The sequence below is a fragment of the Typha angustifolia genome, chromosome 8, assembly GCF_048772165.1.
Source record: "Typha angustifolia cultivar Huaian chromosome 8, ASM4877216v1, whole genome shotgun sequence".
NCBI lineage: Eukaryota > Viridiplantae > Streptophyta > Magnoliopsida > Poales > Typhaceae > Typha > Typha angustifolia.
In genome coordinates this window covers 7,015,758-7,036,598 of record NC_133246.1, presented here as the reverse complement: position 1 = coordinate 7,036,598, position 20,841 = coordinate 7,015,758, and the positions used below count along the sequence as shown (strand labels likewise).

The 20,841-nt window shown below is 37.0% G+C and overlaps 1 protein-coding gene across 1 annotated transcript; it reads right to left on the bottom strand.

Moving 5' to 3' along the window:
• Window positions 1-335: 335 nt before the first annotated feature.
• On the bottom strand, window positions 336-20,576 carry LOC140765378 (uncharacterized). The gene is made up of 3 exons (XM_073104436.1): window positions 20,358-20,576; window positions 887-1,089; window positions 336-795 (listed from the first exon to the last, which is right to left on the bottom strand). The coding sequence occupies exons 1-3, from the start codon at window positions 20,457-20,459 to the stop codon at window positions 531-533; spliced, it is 570 nt and encodes a 189-aa protein (XP_072960537.1). The 5' UTR covers window positions 20,460-20,576; the 3' UTR covers window positions 336-530.
• Between the last annotated feature and the right edge of the window lie 265 nt (window positions 20,577-20,841).

Sequence of the window (20,841 nt, the reverse complement as noted above, 5' to 3'; positions counted from 1 at the left end):
GACAAGCTACAAAATATAGGTTTTAATTGTGATTAGAATAATCCCTAGTCATAAATCTTCCCAGAATACCGATCTTATACGGTTTCTAGTTATGCAGGAATTCTAGAATCTTCATACTGAAAAAGTGGAAGGTAGGAAATGATATTGCCAAATGCAACCCGCTTTTTTTCCTTTCCTTCCCATGTATGACAAAATTACCCTTGCAAGGAGAAAAGAAGAAAAATGTTTATTGCCTTTAGCGTGGTAATAAAATTGATCCTCCAACACTCAATTAATATAATTTACTAAAATTGAAAGGAGAAGTACTACACCAGCTTGTACAGACTAGAGGCTAATAAATAGAATCAAGAATAAAGATGCTCAAACGGAGATCCATACAAAGGACATGAAAGTAACGGCAAGGAAATGGCACCAAAATTAGAATCAAGCCTTTGAAACAAGCTGAAAGTCACTGGTTCAGTATTTCAAAGTACAAGTTATAATATGTAGAACTTACCACAATCCTATAACTATCTTACTTATGGTCCAAGTCATGGATAACCAGTCATTCCAACATTTGAGGTAGCCTTGTTCATCTTTCGTGCAGCCTGGCTGGTTGCTTTGGTGAAGTACATGTAATAGTAGACATTAAGAATCATGGTGAAGACCACAAAGACTGCTCCTGCAATGAACACTCCTTTTCGCAGCGACTCGCAAGTCCAGTTCTGAGCATAGATCACGTGCCTGTATTTTGTGTGGTATGCATTCTTTGTTGCCCCAGCTATGAGACATGCTTCAGCAACTAAGAATGTCAGCCTGCAATTCAAGAACAAGTTATTTCACATTGTGTTTCGCATTAAAGAGAAACTTGCAAGGCATACAATCATGCCAGGAAAGAAGAGATTACCATGAGGAAGCAAAATATATAATAGACCAGGCCCTATTTCCACCAGGAGCCAAGGGTTTGCCGAAGCACATGCACTTTGTAACTGCCATGAGAAGAGACTGACTTGAGAGAGAAAACAAGAAAGCTCCAACTCCATAACCAGTAGCAACATCAGAATCATAGACACAGTAGGTGTTGTTCAAGTTATCTTGTTCAATAAAACCCTGAAATGCAAAATCATATTTGCTTTAGTCTATTTATAGAGCAACAGTTAAACGGGAGATAAATGATAAATTGAAAACAAACATGTGCAAGAACCATTTTGCAGACATATATCATGTCACATTGCATCTATTCACAGGTCACAATGACCGCCTGAAGTTCTCTCAGAAAGATCAGTTAATAAGGAATTTTCATCTAAAAAAATACCATGAAACCAAACAAGAATATGTTATTCATATAAATTAAAACTTCAATATCCATACTAGGTTAGCTATATTACATTTTCTCAGCTAAGAAGCTGGTGATACATCTACACTCAGGAAAGGGAAATCAGCCTATGATCAATGTTTAATGTATCACCCATTATTTCAGTTTGGCGGGTCATGCAACCTCAATGATTTTAGCAGTTGAAGATTTAAACTTTTACGAACCAAATCTAGACAGATCTAATGACTTTGGTTTCACATGAATTCAAAGTCAAGGTGAAAAATTAAAACTAACATAGTGAGGGAAGATCGAATCTGGACATTGGTAAATATCCGACGTTCCAACGGCGGTAGGAGAGTGTAATACGATTCGGACTTCACCGATGACGTCTCGAGCATGGATATACTTTAGGGGTGTCTTTTATTCTTGTTTTAGTATTTATTTCACAAAAAAATAAATTTTCTGTATATTGCGTTCGAACGCGCTTATGAATAACTACATCAAGTTCGCAAATACATAGAACGCAAAATGTGCGTTCGAACGGAGTCGGACGTGTTCGAACGCGATCGACGAAAATCTACTGTTTTAGGGTTAATAATTGCCATTTTTGAATTGTTTGTTTAGCCTCTAAAGGTATGGATGGCAACCATAGAATCATTATTGAATGAATTGAATTTTTCCCTTGTCTCCTTCGTCTTCTTCTCTCCCGTTCTCTCGTTCCCCGACGACAACCGTGCGAACCACTGTTGAATGGAGGAAGAGCACGCATGGCCACTAGATATTCCTCATCAGGAATCCTCATCAGTGGTGAGGGAGATGATCCGAAACCGCGAGTTCCGGCACTTGGGCCACCTTACACCACCTCCCTTTGCAACCACGGCAAGTCGGCAACCAGGAAGAAATCGCATATGGCCTCTAGCGACCTTCCACCATTCTCCTCAATCAATCGACAGTCGACCGCAACAGCATCGTCACTGGCAATGATGTTGCAGCTCCCCACCGAGCTACAACTCGAGGGAGAAGGCCGCAATCTTCCACCCACGGCAACACCAACCACTAACAGCCTCGTAAAGACCTCGTGGGCTGCTGCTTTTCTCACCCAGAGGGCCGAAAGCTTCCTGCCATGGCTGCGACTAAATGAAGGAGATGAAGATTTTGTTTTTGTCAACCTCAGCCTTCCACAACAGTCAACCTTTGCCACCCCGAGAGGGACCTCACCGACAGCTATTTTCGTATTCCAAATGGCCAAAGGCTCCTTGCTGTGGCTGCAACAGGACAAAGAAGGACCTGAAGATTACATTTCTTAGGCCAACTTCGGCCTTCCATCGTCGCCGACCGCCACCACACAGCCGAGAACCCTGCCAGAGCAATTACTAAAGGTGGCCACTACTCAGCCATGGCTACCACGTGCTAAGACAACTCCTGTGGCAACGGCTAATGGAGATGGAATTATGGGAGAAATATTAGAGATTTCAAATTTTTTAGAAAACCCTAAGTGGTTAGAATTTCAAGATGGCTATATGGTTGGGCTTGACCAGGTTGAATTGCTAGACATGAGTTGGGTTGGACCTAAGAGCCAAAGGAGACAAGTCAAGTGTGAGTCATCTCTAGACTTAGGGACTCAATTTAGTCAAATAAGAGACCTGATTAGAAACCCTCTACTTGACTTAAGTCGAGTTTGCTTATACCAAGAGACATTTAACTTGGATCCTAATCCATAGAGTGGACAGAACGATTATGAGCACAACCAACAGTCAATTCAACTGGGAATCAGGATCCCCCAACTACATCTAACTCGACCTCCCGAACGCAATTGGATGCACCAAATTTCTATAGCTGAGCTGACATTGAGTCAATTGGTTCGACCACCTGAGACCAAGTGGGCTCAATGTAGACGGACCCAAATCCCACCTTGGGCCAGTAGGAGTACAAGTATCCAAGCTTGACTGAGGATGACCCACCAATTACAGCAAGTTAGACTCGAGTCACCTTGAGGACAAGGTGTATGGAAGCATAGTGGATTGATACGATTCGGACTTCACCGATGACATCTCGAGCATGGATATACTTTAGGGGTGTCTTTTATTCTTATTTTAGTGTTTATTTCATAGAAAAATAATTTTTCTATATGTCAGGCTCGAACCCGAATAGAGTGCGTTTGAACACGCTTGTGAACACCTGCATCAAGTTCACAAAAACAGAGAACGCGAAATATGCGTTTGAACGCGATCGACGAAAATCTACTATTTTAGGATTAATAATTGTCATTTTTGAATTGTTTAGTTAGCCTCTAAAGGTGTGGATGGCAACCATAGAATTATTGAATGAATTGAGTTTTGCCCTTCGTCTTCTCTCCCGTTCTCTCGTTCCCCGACGACGCCGCTTCTAACCCTCCTTAATCGACCAATCACCCTAGTCCCTTAAGAGCATCCCACTCCTTCCAATCTATCTATCACCTTGCCCTAACCCCTTCCAACATCCGTATTCCTTCCACCTCCACTTACTCACCGGTGCCACCCCATTATCGCCCGTCCACCACCCTCCACAATCACCAAGGATCTCGTGCCTCTATCCACGGATCCAAAGACGTACTCCTTGACGTTCGTCCATTAATCGAACGATATCTCAAGATCCCACCATCTGATTCGCCTGAAATTTGTTGGAAAGCTCTTTTCCAAAGCTACAGCATATCAAAATTTCACGTTGATCCGACGGCTGCATCTTTCAGAATCTACTTTTAAAATTCCATGTCAGATTCTGTTTAGATCTAAAAATCGGGAGATCGAGCCTTAGCTTAAGGGGAGATCGTATCAGAGTGGCGGACGAAAAATGGTAGTAGTGGACGGCCATAAGATAAGGTGACTCATGGAGAAAGATGGTGACTAAGATTTGAGTACAGTGCTTTGAATGTATCTACGATTACTATCTATTCCCTATGAAGATAAAGACAATCTAATAGCTACAATAAAATATAAAGGTAAAAAATAAAATTAGCTAACATCGATGATAATCATTCCACGATAATAATCAACTCATGATCACTCTTATTTATAGGAGTTAAGTGCTAGCCGATTAGATCTACACACGAAATATGTGCTTTAATTCAAAATTAAAAACAATAAACCAATTATAACTAAACTCAACCCACATTGTTGGATCATTATCAATCCACCACACTTCTAATATCTTGTCCTCAAAGTGACTAGTCTCTTACGTCCTTATACTCGTACAACTTGTTATGCTAATCGGAGGACTCAGATTCTTCTTTTTTCATACTATCTAAGAACATGACGTGAGCTAGCTAGCACTCGCATTTATGACTGGAGATAAAATGGCCATCACAGTAAAAACACAAGCCTTTCTTTTTGTACTTCTCCAAGTCCTTAAATACAAACGGTACAAGATCTACTAGCAATTAGGCTGAGTTATCTGTGTAGGCTGGGCCAAGGTAAATGCAGTCTCTAGTAGGCTATGAGCTTGGGTCGTCTTCCTTCTCTTCTCTTTGCAGATCTAGTTTAGCTGATCCAACTTAGACTCCATCAAAATCACTAATAAGAATGCCGCTTCAAAAGTAATGAGCCTTCAAGGCCTTGACCTTACCCTAAATGTCAGATCTGACCCATTAATGAAGATACTCGGTTGCAAATTTGTTCGAACTACTCCCAGCAAGCTCGAATTGTTGTTGACTAAGTCAGCTTAGTCAACATAATATGGAAGTCCTCGTACTGCATCGAACCGAATCGTAAAGAAATCGCATCAGCAAAGTCTTGCCAAGACTCAGACGATCAAGTCCACTCTACATACTGATACCACCTAATCGCCACGCCCTCCAAGTGAAATGATGCAAATTGGACCTTCTAGTGGTGGAGTGTGCCTTGGTACCTGAAGAATTGCTCTGCTAGGTAGGTGCAATCTAGTAGGTCTCCTCTAGAGGGTTTCGAGAAATCAAGCTTAATGGTCCTAGCTTAAATTTTTCAGTGTAGTCCATCATAGCGAGTCTGGCGACCTCACAGAGGATGGTGGTCACGTGGGTCATAGGCCCATGGGCCCAACTCATGTCGTGCTCAGGCTACATGCGCATTAAATTTAGTCAACTGACGCGGGCCCACCAGGTTGTTCCACTAGTCATCCTTAGGCCTGCACTCAAACTCATGGTTATGCTCATGAACCATAAACTAGTTTGCACGAGATGATCGAACCGGTACACGAAAATTTGGTCTACTTCGGAATTTGTGCACTTCATCTTCTCCATGCAATTTGACTAAACCTAACCCTAGTGCTGAAATAAGATTTTGGACTAAGGATGCTGCCACATGCCATTTTAGCCTCGGTAGTGATTGAGTAGGGTAGCTAGCTGACTACTCGCCAACTGATAGGTCCTTACGGTGAGGCTCAAGCTCGATCTAAAGCAGCGACGAGTCTAACGACACCCGACAACTGTAGATAGGCCCATGGCCCCACTATAATGGAGCAACAGCAATAGGAAGCCCCAGTGAAGCTACCTGACGAAAGAGTGCTCCACATGGTGGTAGCCATCGAGTTCAACCACTCGACAGTCGCCAACGACTACGTCGACCACCATTGGTTGACAGTCGACCCGAGGAAGCAAGCCGTATCGTCGATGGCCGTGGAAGCATCAGACCCGCAGCCACCAACCACGGGTTTGCTGTAGCAATAATGGCCATCGACGACGGTCTCTTGGCCAGTGCTAGCGAGAACGACGGCTTTGGCTCGAGTGCAGGAGGTCCGAGGAAGAGAGTGGATGTGACGAATTGAGCAAAGAGCACTTGGATTGCTGTCGGTGTAAAATTAGAGTTTCGATCCCTAATTTCCACCGCGGGTAGGGCAAACGACCGAAAACCCGCATTCGCTGAATGCTCTAGCGTCATTACAATGACGACTTGGGTCTACAGTAGTGAGGCGGCTCCGCCACGGCCGAAGGGATCGAGGCCGCGGTTTGGGCCAGCACCTCTCCCCCTCACATTGGATTTTCTTGCTGTGGGAAGGCTTGTTCCACCATGATCTGTAGTGTTGATGATGCTAGGCAATGATAGCCGACTAGTAAGGCCTCTGCCAAGGCTTGGATCGAATCATTAAGGGAGGTTTGCATCTCCTTCAATTCGTTTGGAAAATTTTTAAATAATATCTTCGCCCAAGTCGGTGGCTCACTGCCGACAATTGCTGGTGGTGGTGGCACCGAAGAAACTCCCACAAGAGCAGAGATGAGTTCCTAGTCCTCCATGGCCGCAATCTCCCCTAGGTTAGCTTTGGATCACGTGTTAACCATCAACCGAGGAACGTCAGCTCTGATACTACTGTTACGAATCAGATCTAGACCAATCTGAACATAAGAAAATTGTGAGATTTTTATGAGCGGTAACCTTACGAGTTACGAATTTAATAGCTTTGATTTCAGATGAATCCAAGGTCGAGGTTACAAGTTCAAAATAGAAGTGAGGGAAAGTAGAATCTAAAATAAAATGGTAAATATCCAACATTGCAACAATCATCAGAGGGTAGCGGATGATCAAGGATGATGATGGACGGCTATAAGATAGGGTGGCTCATAGAAAAAGATGTTGGCTAGTGTTTAAGTGCTTTAAATAGATCTAAGGTTACAACTTACTCCTACAAAGATAAGGACAATCTAACAATTACAATAAAAGATAAAAGCAAAAGATAAAATTAGCTAAACTCGATAATCATTCTACGGTTGACCACTCATATTTACAGGGTTAAAGTCCTAGTGGATCGGATCGACATACAAATTATGCACTTTAATTCAAAATTAAAGACAATAAATAAATTAGACTAATTAAACTCGACTCGATTAACTCGACCCATGTAGTCAGTTCGAATAACAAATACAAAGCTATCAAACAATTTGAATAAGTTAAAGACCTCATATTAGAATAACGCTCTGGAAATGGACTGCATGTCAAATAGATTATATTGTTTAGGAGTTACGCCCTTATGTAAATTGGTTATGGGATGTCAACAACGATCATGAGGTATCTTTGCTCATAACTCCTGCATGCATTTATTATCACATTGTCTATATAGAGTGGATTCCGCATTTCATTACAAAGGGACCAAAGAGCTACAGATGTCATTGGATATACATATTTATTATATACATTATGATAGTAACCTTGTTAAATTGTATTTTCCCATGTAAAGTCTAATTAGGCCACTGCAATAATGAACACAGTGAGAAGTTCTGTCCAACTATTTTGACTGTTTGAGACTGTAGCACACGAAGTTAGACATATGCATGCTCTTTTCTCTCCATCTTTTCTGTTCTATTGATTAGATATCTGCAATCCAATGAAATCTCAGCCCTTTCTTTGGATATCTATGATCTACACAATATGGCAGGTTGCAATTAATCTGTTCCATGATTTTCTTGGCCACACAATCGTCTTTTTATGACCGTCAATCATCATTGCGAGGCTAGGTCTACCATGAATTGTTGCTCCAATCTTTTGGCTCTCTCACCTGTACATCAATTGTTTGATCATCTGACAATTGTCAATCGACACTTGCTACTTAGATCACTGCCCAAACTGATTGTCTCTAATTGGCTCTCCTTTGAACTCATTGACTTGTGCTACTTGATCAACTTTGACAACCATTGCTGCAAAATTTGATCCATATCGTTGCTATGATTGTCTTGGGAGTGTACTTTTATCCACTCAGATCAACACTGATCAGGCATCGATGTCACCAGCTGTAACTGCTGCCATCATTAGGAGGGTATTTAGTTATCTTGTTCTTTATAGTCTATATATGCTCCTACTGTTGATGAATATAATGAGAAAATCTGGCCAAATAGGTGGGCTTTAGCTTGTTAGAAGAGATTGTCAGAGATTGTCAAGAGAGACTTTTCTCCCAGGAGAAGAGGAATTCCTTGCAGAAGATAGGATGAAAACCAAAACACGTCTAACAAACTACTGTCATGACAAGAGTCCTCATTATAGGGCTATATGGATTAATTTTGGACCAAAACAAATATGTTTTGGCCATAACAAAACCATTCAGAGTTTCAACGTCAGTATAGGTTAATCCAAGCAAGTCAAACGCCAAGACAAATCTTAGCTAGCAAGAAAAATGAGTGCAAGAAATGACCACGAGAAAGTAAGTGTCTGGGTTTCTCTATGTTCACATATATGTGCTTTCATACTCTTTTTCACCTATAATGATCACATTCAGGACTAAAAATTAATATGCCATTTGTTCAATGAACATCAGATCTTGAATAACACCTCTTTTGGACAAGGACTGTGATTCATCCAACTCCTACTTGGAACATCTTACTGCTTTGATGATCTGCAAAAAACAATCCTGACAAAATAATGGTGGCAAGAAAAAAACCACCAAAAATAATGATAGATATTTCAAGTCTTCTCTATTTAAGAAGTTCCTAGATAATTCACCTTGGTATACATTTTTATAGCACATGCCACATGGTTTAGGAACTCAGCCAATATCAATACATTCCAGCAAGGTCAAATAAAAAGAAGCTTGAAACATATAAACTTACAAAACTAAGTTTGTAACAGTAAGTTTAAGCCCAATTTCAGAGCTCTACACCCAACTTGTCTCAAATAGAGCTCTCTGTCTCTCCTCTTTTTTTTTCTTCTTCAAACCTCTCTTCTCTCTTTGTATCCATTGTAACAATAGCAAAGGTGGAGCAAGTCGGACTACACCAAGTAGAGAAGAATGACATGAAGCAATACACTTGGCTGAGGAGGGGGAAGGGGAAGAGTAGTGGGAAGTACAAAGAAGAATGGTCATGGCAGCGATACTAAAGATAATAACTAGCATAGGGATCTTGTAAAACTCCAAACAATAAATATTTGATATACCATAATCATAGGAAACAACATTCTCATGACATCGTCGCTAATATGTATATACATCCTCAATTTCTCTCTCTTCAATCCTTATGCCTCATTGACTTTCCTCAACAAATATAGATAGAACGATCTTATCACCACATGTATCATCAGGACTATGACTAGTACTAATAGGTATACTATCTCTTACTACTGAAAACTCATACTAGTCTCCCTTCATCGTGGTCTTCCCTAATATCTCATCTAATTATGGGTTATCTTTATCATCTAATAACATGTCCTCTATTTCTCTGATTTATAGAGTCAAAACAATTTTGTTCATCAAAAACATGATTTAAATCAATCAGTTATTCATTTTCTGTCTTTTTTCTTAAATTTCTCTCCTTCAATCTCATATTATAATGACAAAAAAATAATTTATCCAATCTTTTCATTGTCAATCGATTACATTTTTTTGTGTGGATTAAGAAAAAAATAGTCTAATTTCTTTCACATTATGATGAAGACACTATTTGACTTAAAATCTTCTTTTCTATTGGCGTCAAATTTAGTGCCTCCTATTCATAGATAGACCACCCATTCAGTTAGTGTTATGAAATATAGCTGCAGCAACTTTAGCAGTATTAAATTGCCCAACTCTCAATTTATATCTCTCCATCATAAATTAGAAATATATTATTGCATACTGATTATATTAAAAGTTAAAACGTGAAACAAATTATAATATAATTATTTAATTGAATCATAACTCACTTCTTTATCGCAAATGATTTGTTTATAAATATCGAGCTCAAGCTTGTTGATTACCTTCCTAACTCCTAACAAGACTTTACTATCACTATTGACATTTGTAGAGAATTAAAATCTTAAATTAAAAAAATACCCTATAGAAATTTAAAATTTATAAGCATTTAAATTTTTAAATATAAATAAATTAGTAAATTAAAACTTAAAACTTAAAAACATACCTACCAGCGACATGTATATCTCTATGTAGTTGTTCGTTCGATTTAGAATCAATCATCTTCCACCACTTCCTATAACTTTGGCCCACGTTTTTTTTATTGATTCTTTTGTTATGTCTATTGCCTCGTATAAGAAACCCATCTCAGACTTATCATCACCGTCTGCAAGTCTTAATAATTTGATAAGAAGCTCAAATACTGTGATAGCAATTATAATATTATCCCAAAATACATTTCTAAGAGCCATATTTTTTAAATTTCACCTAAAGATTTATCTTTAGGTTTCGTATTCTTAATTTTTATAGACGACTCCTATGATGTAAACATCCGCATATCATCATTATAACGCATGATGCTCTCCAAGGCTAAAAAATGAGTGACAAATTTAGTGACGCCGGGTCTGATGATCTCCCTACCAGCAGTCATCTACCTGAGTAAATTAAAAATCCAACTATAGTTATATATAAAATTTGTCAACCTCTGACCTTTATGTATGACAATATCAATTTCAGGCTCTTTTACAATATCCTCTAATATTAGATCAATAAAACATGCAGCACATGACATCCAATATAAATGAGGTCTTTTTATCATAAGTAAATTTCCAGAAATTTTATAATTGGCACTATTATTAGTAACCACTTAGACTACGCTTTTTTCACCGATTTCTTATACCACCTTATCCGTCAACTGACAAATAAAATCTGCATTTTTAAAATGAGCAATAGCATCTACAAACTTAAAAAATATTATCCCCATGCTAGAGTACACTAAGAAATTAATTATATTTCTTCTGTTTTGTATATTCCATCCATCACACATTAGTGTATAACCAAATTTATCCCAATACCGTTTAAATATCTTAATATTAGTACGAAATTCATCTACCTCTGAGTTAAGATATTTAATATCAATATCATTTGAACTAGGAGCCATTGATATTTTAACTCTGCAACTAAAAACATAAGCAAAAAATCAAAATAAAATATAAAATAATTCAAAATTTATTAAAATAAAACTCTCAATTTTTCCTTCATTTTTCTTTTCTTTCTAATTTTCAACTTCCACCCCTCAGCCTCTCAACTCTCAAGTTCTCAGCAGCAGTTGGGTGCTGCTGCTTGCTACACACCTACAGCAGCAGCAGCACACCTACTGCTACTGCAAGTGCGTAGCAGTAGCACACCTGCTGTTGTAGGTGCTAAGCAGCATAAGCAGCAGCAGCACCTACTGTAGCAGCAATACAGGTGCTGCTGTTGCTGCTGGTACAGCTGTGGTGGCTGCTGTTGCTGCTGGTACAGCTGTGGTGAAGTTGCTGCTTCACCATAACAGCACCTACCTATGCACAATGAAAAAAAAGGAAGGAATTAGAAACTGAAAAAAAAACTCACCCAAAGTCGCCGAAGGTTGAGGTCGTCAGATCTTCATCGAAAATATCGCCGGAGGTGGAGGTCACCGGAGATCTACTTAGTCACCGATGAGAAAGAGAGAAAATAGAAAAGAGAACGAAAGAAAAGCGAGAGAGACAGCAAAGGGAGAAAGAGAGGCAAGTGGGTGGGTTATTGATGTCCCCCAGGTTGAATCCAGGTCAGATCCGACCCGTTGCCACCCGTTTCGATCGGGATCGGCCGAAACTGGGAACCTTAGTTTTCGTAGGCTAAGATGGGAGCTGGTCTAGGAAAAGGAGATGGCAACTGAGTAGATCTCCTATGACCTCGACCTTCGGCGATATTCTCCGACGAAGATCCAACTATCTCGACCTCTGGCGACCTCGGGTGAGTTTTTTTTTTCAGTTTCTAATTCCTTTCTTTTTTTTTTCATTATGCATAGGTAGGTGCTACTATGTAGCAAGTGTAGCACCTGCAGCAGCTGCTCAGCATCTACAGCAACAGCACTCTGCTGCTACTGAAAACTTAAGAGTTGAGGGTTGAGAGGAGTGAAAACTGAAAATTAGAAAGAAAAAAATTGAAAAAAAATATTAAGAAGGTTTTATTTTCATAAATTTTAAATTATTTTATATTTTATTTTGATTTTTGTTTATGTTTTTTGGTTGCAAAGTTAAAATATCAATGACTCCAAAAGAAAAGTCATATGATACCGACATTAGGTGGTAACATTACAATACTATTAGGCATGATAAAAGACGTGTTAAATACAACTGGTATGAAAAGGAAATGAGTGGTGGGGTCAACCGTTTTAAAAAACATTTAGCTGGAAAACAAGGAAATATAACAGCTTGCACTCATATGTCTTTAGACGTTAGAAAGCAGATATTAGCTCATTTAATTGGCAAAAGAAGAATAAACAATCTACACAATAAAGAGAGTCACTGGTTCGTGAAGAATTAATACATAATCTTATACACATTGATAATGATAGCAATAAGCAGAGTGATGAGGATAAGGAGAAGCAGATAAGAGAGCAATGAAAGAGAGCAGAAATATGTATAGAGGAAAGAAAGAGATGAGAAGAAGCACTCGAGATAACTTTTAGAGATCTAAATCAGTTAATATACAGAGAGAGAATATGGGGGTAGCAATTCTACCTATAGAACTCCTGCTGTTACAGTAGAGTGAATATTAGACTAATGGATATATATCTTCAAAAAAAAGAGGTCGTACACAGACTTCTATCAAGACAGCTCTCAAATAAATTAAAAATGTAAAGAAACACATTGGTAGGACTATCTCTAAAATTTTTTCTACAACCATATTCCTTCCAATGTAGCTAATAGTCTTTATTATCACACTATAGTGAATGTTATACAATCAGTAAGGCTTGGTGTTTTGCCTCCTAGTTTAAATGATATTGTTACTAAATATCTTAACTCAGAGGTAGATAAATTTTATACTTACATTGAGATATTTAAACGGTATTGAGATAAATTTGGTTGTACACTGATATATGATGGGTGGAGTACACAAAACAGAAAAAATATAATTAATTTCTTAGTGTATTCTGGCATGGGGTCAATATTTTTGAAGTCTATAGATGTTACTGCTCATTTCAAAAATGCAAATTATATTTGTCAGTTGATGGATGAGGTGGTACAAAAAATTGGTGAAAAAACAGTAGTCCAAGTGATTACTGATAATAAGGCCAATTATAAAGCTGCTAAAATTTTACTTATGATAAAAAGACCTTATTTACGTTGGACGCCATATGCTGCACATTATATTGATCTAATATTAGAAGATATTGCAAAAGAACCTGAAATTAACATAGTCATACATAAAGGTTAGAGGTTGACAAATTTTATATATAATGATAATTGGATTTTTAATTTACTCAGACTGATGACTGGTGGTAGGGATATCATCAGACCTAACGTCACTTGATTTGACACTCGCTTTTTAGCCTTAGAGAGCATCATGCGTTATAAAGATGATGTTATGCGAATGTTTACATCATATGAGTGGTCTATAAAAATTAAGAATACGAAACCTAAAGATAAATCTTTAGATGAAATTTAAAAAATATGGCTCTTAAAAATCCATTTTTAGATAATATTACAATTGCCGCCGCAGTATTTAAGCCTCTTATCAAAGTATTAAGACTTGTAGATAGTGATGACAAATCTGAGATGGGTTTATTATATAAGACAATAGACATAGCAAAAGAATCAATAAAAAAATATAGGCTAAAGTTATAGAAAGTGGTGAAAGAAAATTGATTCTAGATAGAACAAACAACTACATAGAGATATACACGCTGCTAGTAGGCATGCTTTTAAGTTTTAAGTTTTAATTTACTAATTTACTTTTATTTATAAATATTTAAAAACTTGAATGCTTACAAATTTTAAATTTCTATAGGGTATTTTCTTAATCTAAGATTTCAATTCTCTACAAATGTCAATAATGATAGTGAAGTCTTGTTGAGAGTTAGAAAGGTAATCAGCAAGCTTGAGCCCGATATTTATAAACAAATCATTTGCAATAAAGAAGTGAGTTATGATTCAATTAAATAATTATATTATTATTTGTTTCACGTTTTAACTTTCAATATAATCAGTATGCAATAATATATTTCTGATTTCAGATTGAGAGTTAGACAATTTAGTACTGCTAAAGTTGCTGCAACTATATTTCATAACACTCTAATTGAATGGTGGTCTATCTATGAACAGGAGGAGGCACTAAATATAACGCCAATAGAAAAGAAGATTTTAAGTCAAATAATGTCTTCATCACAGTATGAAAAAAGATTTGACTACTTTCTTCTTAATTCACACAAAAACGAGCAACCGATTGGCAAATAAAAAGATTAGAATAGACAATTTTTTGTCATTATAATATGAGATTGAAGGAGAGAAATTTAAGAAGAAAAGCAGAAAATGAATAACTGATTGATTTAAATCATGTTTTTAATGAAAAAGATCCCTTGACTCCATGGATCAGAGAAATAGAGGATAAGTTATTAGATTACAGAAATAACCTATGGTTAAATGAGATATTAGAAGAGACCACGACAAGGACAGAGGCTGGTACGAGTCGTTCAGCAACGAAAGATAGTATACCTACTAGTACTAGTCGTAGTCCTAATGATATATATGGTGGTTTGATCATCCCATATACATTTGTTAAAGAAAATCAAAGTGGCATAAGGATTAAAGACAGAGAAACTAAGGATGTATATACATATCAACGACATCGTTATGAGAATATTATTTTCTATATGATTATGGTACTCGAGTATTTATTGTTTGGAGCTATCATAAGATCCATATGCTAGTTATTATCCTCGGTATCCTCAGTATTCTCAAACAAAAGATCCAAATGCTAGTTATTATCCTTCTCAGATACGAGTCACACAAAAGATCCATAAAATATGACTAGTATGATGGAATCACTTTTTGAAGCATCAGGTCTCAAACATTAATATTTACAAATTTATGACAAACTTATGATGATTATGATGATAAAGACTATAGAAATTTACGAAAACCAGCTCAGTATTCATCAAAGTTTTAAATTTTGAGTAAATTAATACATTGTTTAAGTTTTTAGACTTCATATGTGAGTAATTTTTATTTTCTTATTTTTCTATTATTTTTTCTAAATTTTTCTACATTTTTTGCATTTTTAAATAATATTTAAAATTTTATATAATTGAAAAATAGTCCGATCCGATACGAATGGTCGATGCGACCGATACGTATCATTTTTTTGGACGGCCCAATCCCGATCCCGATACTGAGAACCTTGGATACAAGATTCATAGGTGAAAGAAGATAATATGACAAGCAATAAAGATGAAGATGAGAAGATATAAGAATCACAAGCAACTGAAGGGTTCTCGGTTCTCGTACTAAAGATAGGCTACGCAATGATTCCTTTAAGATCTGAATGTATTACAGGAATCAATCCGCGCAACCGTAGAAAAATATTCTTCAGATATTCTCCGGTAGTTAGAAAATTACGAAACTAGGTGGGTTAGATCCGTACACCCTTCACAAATTCGAATTGCAACGGGAACAAAAACACGAAATAACATGGGTGATGGTGGTAGTGAAGGGTGGAGTGGATGTTAGGGTTATGGATAAGTATGGAGATGAGGGTGGATTGTGGATGTGATTAAGGAAAGTACATGAAGGGAACGAAGTGATCGAAATCCCAAAGAAGAGAGATAGCTCAACAGTCGAAGGAGATTAAAAATTACGAGAAACCTTGACAACGGTAGAGATGAAAGGATGGTGAAGAGGGAGGAGGGAGAGAGTCTAGAGAAAAAATAGGAAGTAAAAAATCCATAATCTAATAGCATAATAAATTTAGCTGTCATCCATATATTTATAAAGGCTAGCCAATAAATCCTAAAATAATATATAACCCTAATTCTAGAGGATTTCCATCGATCGCGTTCGAACGCACCAAAAGCTCTATCTCTGTATGTGCGAACGTGATGCAGACGTTCAAACTCGCTCGACCGCGTTCGAATGCCCAATATGCGTTTTCTATATTTGTGAACTTGATACGGACGTTCGCAAGGGCGTTCGAATGCGACCTACAGAAATTTTATTTTAATAAAAATAAACTAATGCAATAAGACAGTCCTAAGTAAATATATCAGCAACTTAAGCAAACAAATGTACATGCATAGGATACATCAATCTAGATCCATCTATGATGAAGTAGTTTTTGGACTAGTAATTTAGCTCCGCCTACTTAACAAACCTTCTAGAAAGTATTTCGATATATAGGTGAATGACTTGCTAAAGCTTTATTAGTATGAGTTTAATTGTATGTTGATGCGTGACGAGTGGACAAGTCAGAATTGAAAACCATTATTAATTTTTTCTTGTATTCATCAATGGGTAGTCTTTCCAGCAAGTGGATACTACCGGTCTCTCTTTCTAGTTGGTGGATGCTACCAAGGTTCAAAAAATTAGGATCGGGATCAAGATCGGCCTTGCTAAAAAACGATATGTTTCTGCTAGAATGGCCATAACTGTTGCTTAGATCGAACTAGATTTTTTTAATTATATAAAATTTTAAATATTATTTAAAAATGCAAAAAAAAATTCTAAAAATTTAAAAAATATGAAAAAAATAAGAAAATAATAATTATTCACATATGAGCCTTAAAAATTAAATAAAAATACTAACTTACTCAAAAGTCAAAATTCGATAAATCCAAATTGGCTCTCGTGAATCCCTATGGTCATCATCATAATCGCCATAAGTTTAAAAATACTGATGTCTAGAGTATGGTGCTCCAAAGAGTGATTTTATCATATCATTCATATCAAATGAATCTTATTAAATCTGAGAAGAATAATTATCAATATATAGATCTTGTGTCTGAAAATACTTAGGAGGATATTGAAGAGAATAATAACTAACATATGGATCATATGATTGTTCCAAATAATGAATACTTGATGAACCATAGTCTCTTAGAGTTCGCTGAGGTGAGATTGGCATTGCCGAAGTTTATTAGAGGTAGATCTCTCCGTTAGAAAGTGAGAGTGAAAAAGAGGAGACAAAGTGAGAGAGTCAGAAGAAAAAAATAAAGAGAGAAAGAGAAAGAGATTGAGGACATCAATAATTAATGTCTCCGGGTCGGATCAATAATGGATCTAGCCCGGTTTGATCAAAACCGGCCAATCCTAGCCGATTCCAATCATTTAACTAGGATCGGCCATGGATCAAGATCGAGTATGGCCAATCCAATGAACCTTGGATGCTACCAATCTCTTGTATAGTAGCATCACATACGTCCTAGATAGAGGAAGTGGTGTTAGTGATAAAAGAGGTGCTGGTCCTAGTCCAGCATGAGGAGATCGACTGACCTTGAGTTGTTGGTCCAATTGACTCCCATTTACATGATGGAGGATATAGACAATAATAGAAACTATAATAAGAGGAATAAAGAATAGTAAGAAGAAGATTAACGAGCTATTTCTAAGTTCTACAATCACATACCATTTAATATAGTATATAGTCCATATTATCGCTCAGTGCATCTCCTCATGTGTATGTACGTATGTCTATCTGCTTAATTTTCTTGCAATTCTCATCTCTTTCTCCTCTTCATCTTCATCACTTGTTGCATCACTGCCAATGACCTCAATCCACTTTGAATATTACATTAGCACATCATGTATCAAGTCATTTTTTTATTTTTGTTTAACATTCTTTTTCACATTCATATAATCTTAGCTTCTGTAATATAAATTTTTTGCTTAGTTGGGACATGGCACCTTGCCGCCAAATATTCTTTCATACGTGCAGTCTTACCACTCATCTCCTTCTCATAGTAAAGGCACTTCACCCCCTTCTCCTATCAATCCCAATAGTTGCACAATGTTGTCATCTAATGTCGTAATCAGCATGCTACTTTTATGTGAGAATCGTTATAAATTAATAAGAAAAAAGTTCAAGTGACTAGAGAGTGAAAAACAAAGCTTGACCATCTCATGCAAAACACAAATTTGGTGGGAACACTATGGACATAGGTGGATGAAGCCTATGAATGGATCTAATAGGCCAAACAACAGACCAACCACCTCTCTATGGCAACAGTTGATAACCACCTCTAGACAGAGGTGGTTAGTGTCAGATGTTTACCTCTAGAGAAAATTTAATCTCTCTCTAATAAGTTTGGTTATCTTGATTTTCTCACTCCTACTTGAGAGCATTAGATGGTCGAGTTATAAAAATTCAATTTTAGAGTAGATGATGGTTGGTGCAGCTATTAGTTGAACAAAAATTCAAATTTCAACAAGAAAAAGGTTAGCACATTACACAAATCACCAAAATTCATTTTTAAATGTAATGGATTAACTCTACTTGAGAGCATTAGATTTTCTCACTCCTTAATTATTTTTCTCTTTGATTATAGTGATTTTCCAAATCACTAGACAATAACCAAATCCCTTTTATACACCAATAAGATTGATAATAGTCAATTCTCTTTTATACACGAGTACATATCAATGATATTGTTTCCTAAAACTTTGCAAAATACAAATTTTTAATAAAGGAGCAAGGATGGTTAAATCTTTCACATATAAATAATGCATACCATGACAACTTGCAGAATATCACATGCTATTGTGCCATATGAGCAACACAAAATGATCATATAATCTAATTGAAATTTAGAAATGAAAATTAAAGTACCTTTTTGACTCAATACCAATTTGAAACTAGGATGAGCAGCTGAAAATTATCAATTTAGTCAAAATTTGGGTGATGGTTTTCTTCAACTAAAATTGCCAACATGGGGAACACATGGTTTTATATCTAATTAATCACTTCTTATTATTTAATCAAAACTTAAAGCATAATATTTATTTTAGAGCCGTAACTCATAAGTATATCACGTGGCTTTACACACAAAATAGAGGTGTGGTGACTTCATCTGTAGATGAAAACTCAAAGAGAAGCACCATTGGAGACTTTTCTGGATGAAAGTAGAAACTTTGAGATGTGCTGAAACAAAAGCACTGAGTCTAGCCAGAATTGATAGCTTGAGTCTTACATCAACTACAACATTGAGAACAAATTCATGCTAACTATGACAAATTTGCACTAGTTATTTCTCAATAGTAAATAATACTATGCCAGCGGAGGCTATCACATATTGTTATATATTTTATAGATCAATTAACCACTGACCTAATTGAGACAACATACTAGATGCAAACCAGAATACCAGATCAGCCTTTGGACTTTTATAATTTATACATGTTTAATTTCTACTGTATTGATTTATATGAGTTAAGGTAAAAGGAGATGACAACTCCAAGCACCCATTTTGTCCACAAGGCCACCCCAATTAACATGTAAGATTTTGGTGTTCATCCATGTTATTTTAAATTGTTCTAAGTTATGCTGAATCAAGGATACAATAAAACTTTCAGAAGAAACTGTACAAGAACATCTCAAGTTTTATACAAATTTAAATAGATCATCTAAAGAATGTGGATTGTGCATTGTAAAGAAAAAGACAGATTGATTTTGCAAAAGTATTTTTGTGCATGTGTAATCTACAGAACAATAATCCATTGAGTTTTCTTGGATCATATTACTTCTTTCAAGTTGAATTTATAATAACAACCGAGAGGGAATGAGACTTTAAACAAATGGGACACCTACAAAAGAACAGAGATACCTACATTTCCAGCATCCAGGATGAGAGAACAAAGTTACACTCACATTTTATGAAAATTACTAAGGACAGCATTGAAAGACTGAGTTAGAATCTAAACATCATTTATCAATTTTAGGCAAGTCTTTCTTTTGCCATACCCTAGTTGATTAATTTGTGCGAGAAAAGTAGGTCTTTTCCAGAAAGGAATACCATTTTTTTCACTCTACACATGTAAAAGTTGGATCTTTATCAACACTCCCCTGCTCTTAAGTATTAGTCCAAATTTCTCATAACTAACAAGAAACACAACGCAGCTACATGGTTACATCCACCTAAGTACTAAAACATGGTAAAACCTTAAACCGACATCTTGATCTGCTACATCCTACTCAAATGAGACAAAACCCATTGATCCAATCTCCAAACCAGGTAATCAGAAAAAAGATCAACTTCAACTTACACGATTTGCCAGCTTAAATAACAGATCAGAAAACAGAAAACAGAAAACCCAGATCACAGGAGAAGGAACACCCACTTAAAAGAACAGCAATCTCAACGACCAGATCCCATTGGAAACAAAAGTATAAAAACACCCCACTTTACCAAATTAAGAATAGAAATAAAGGGATGGGTTTAAAGGTTTACCGTGCTCCTTCGGCGCTCAGCGGCGATGGCGAAGCCGAAGGCCGTGAGGCAAAGAGCGATGGCGAGTATGTGAACCAGTGTCGATCCCTTCCCGTCTTCCATTCCTCTCTTCTTTATTCTTTTAACAGAACAAGAGGAGCTCCTCCAGAGAGAGAGAGAGAGAGAGAGAGAGAGAGGTATCAGACTATCAGTGTGAAGTGGGAAGTGAGAGACAGCAGGACAGAAGCTCTCTGGGAGAATAAAGACATGGGAAGCAGCGGCTCCTACTTTTCGAACTGCGTGTTGTTTGTTTGGCCCTTGCCGAAAAAATGAATTACGAAGATTGCCATTGTTTCTATTGCCTTGGGAGGCGGTAGGCTCTACAAATCGACATAGTTGATTGGGCAATCCAATGACTACCGGCCTCAGCCTGCCACCCGAAAAAGGCCGCGAGCCCATGGTTTATTTCTGGACCAAAACTCAGACCGAGCTCGAGGAGCTCCGA

Bases quoted from the DNA above. Each gene is read 5' to 3' on its own strand.
- LOC140765378 (XM_073104436.1), bottom strand. From the start codon at position 20,459: ATGGAAGACGGGAAGGGATCGACACTGGTTCACATACTCGCCATCGCT. The intron at 1,090-20,357 runs GTAAACCTTTAA...TTTGCATTTCAG, and splicing joins CTGAGCGCCGAAGGAGCACG to GGTTTTATTGAACAAGATAA. The intron at 796-886 runs GTAATCTCTTCT...CTTGAATTGCAG, and splicing joins ATATATTTTGCTTCCTCATG to GCTGACATTCTTAGTTGCTG.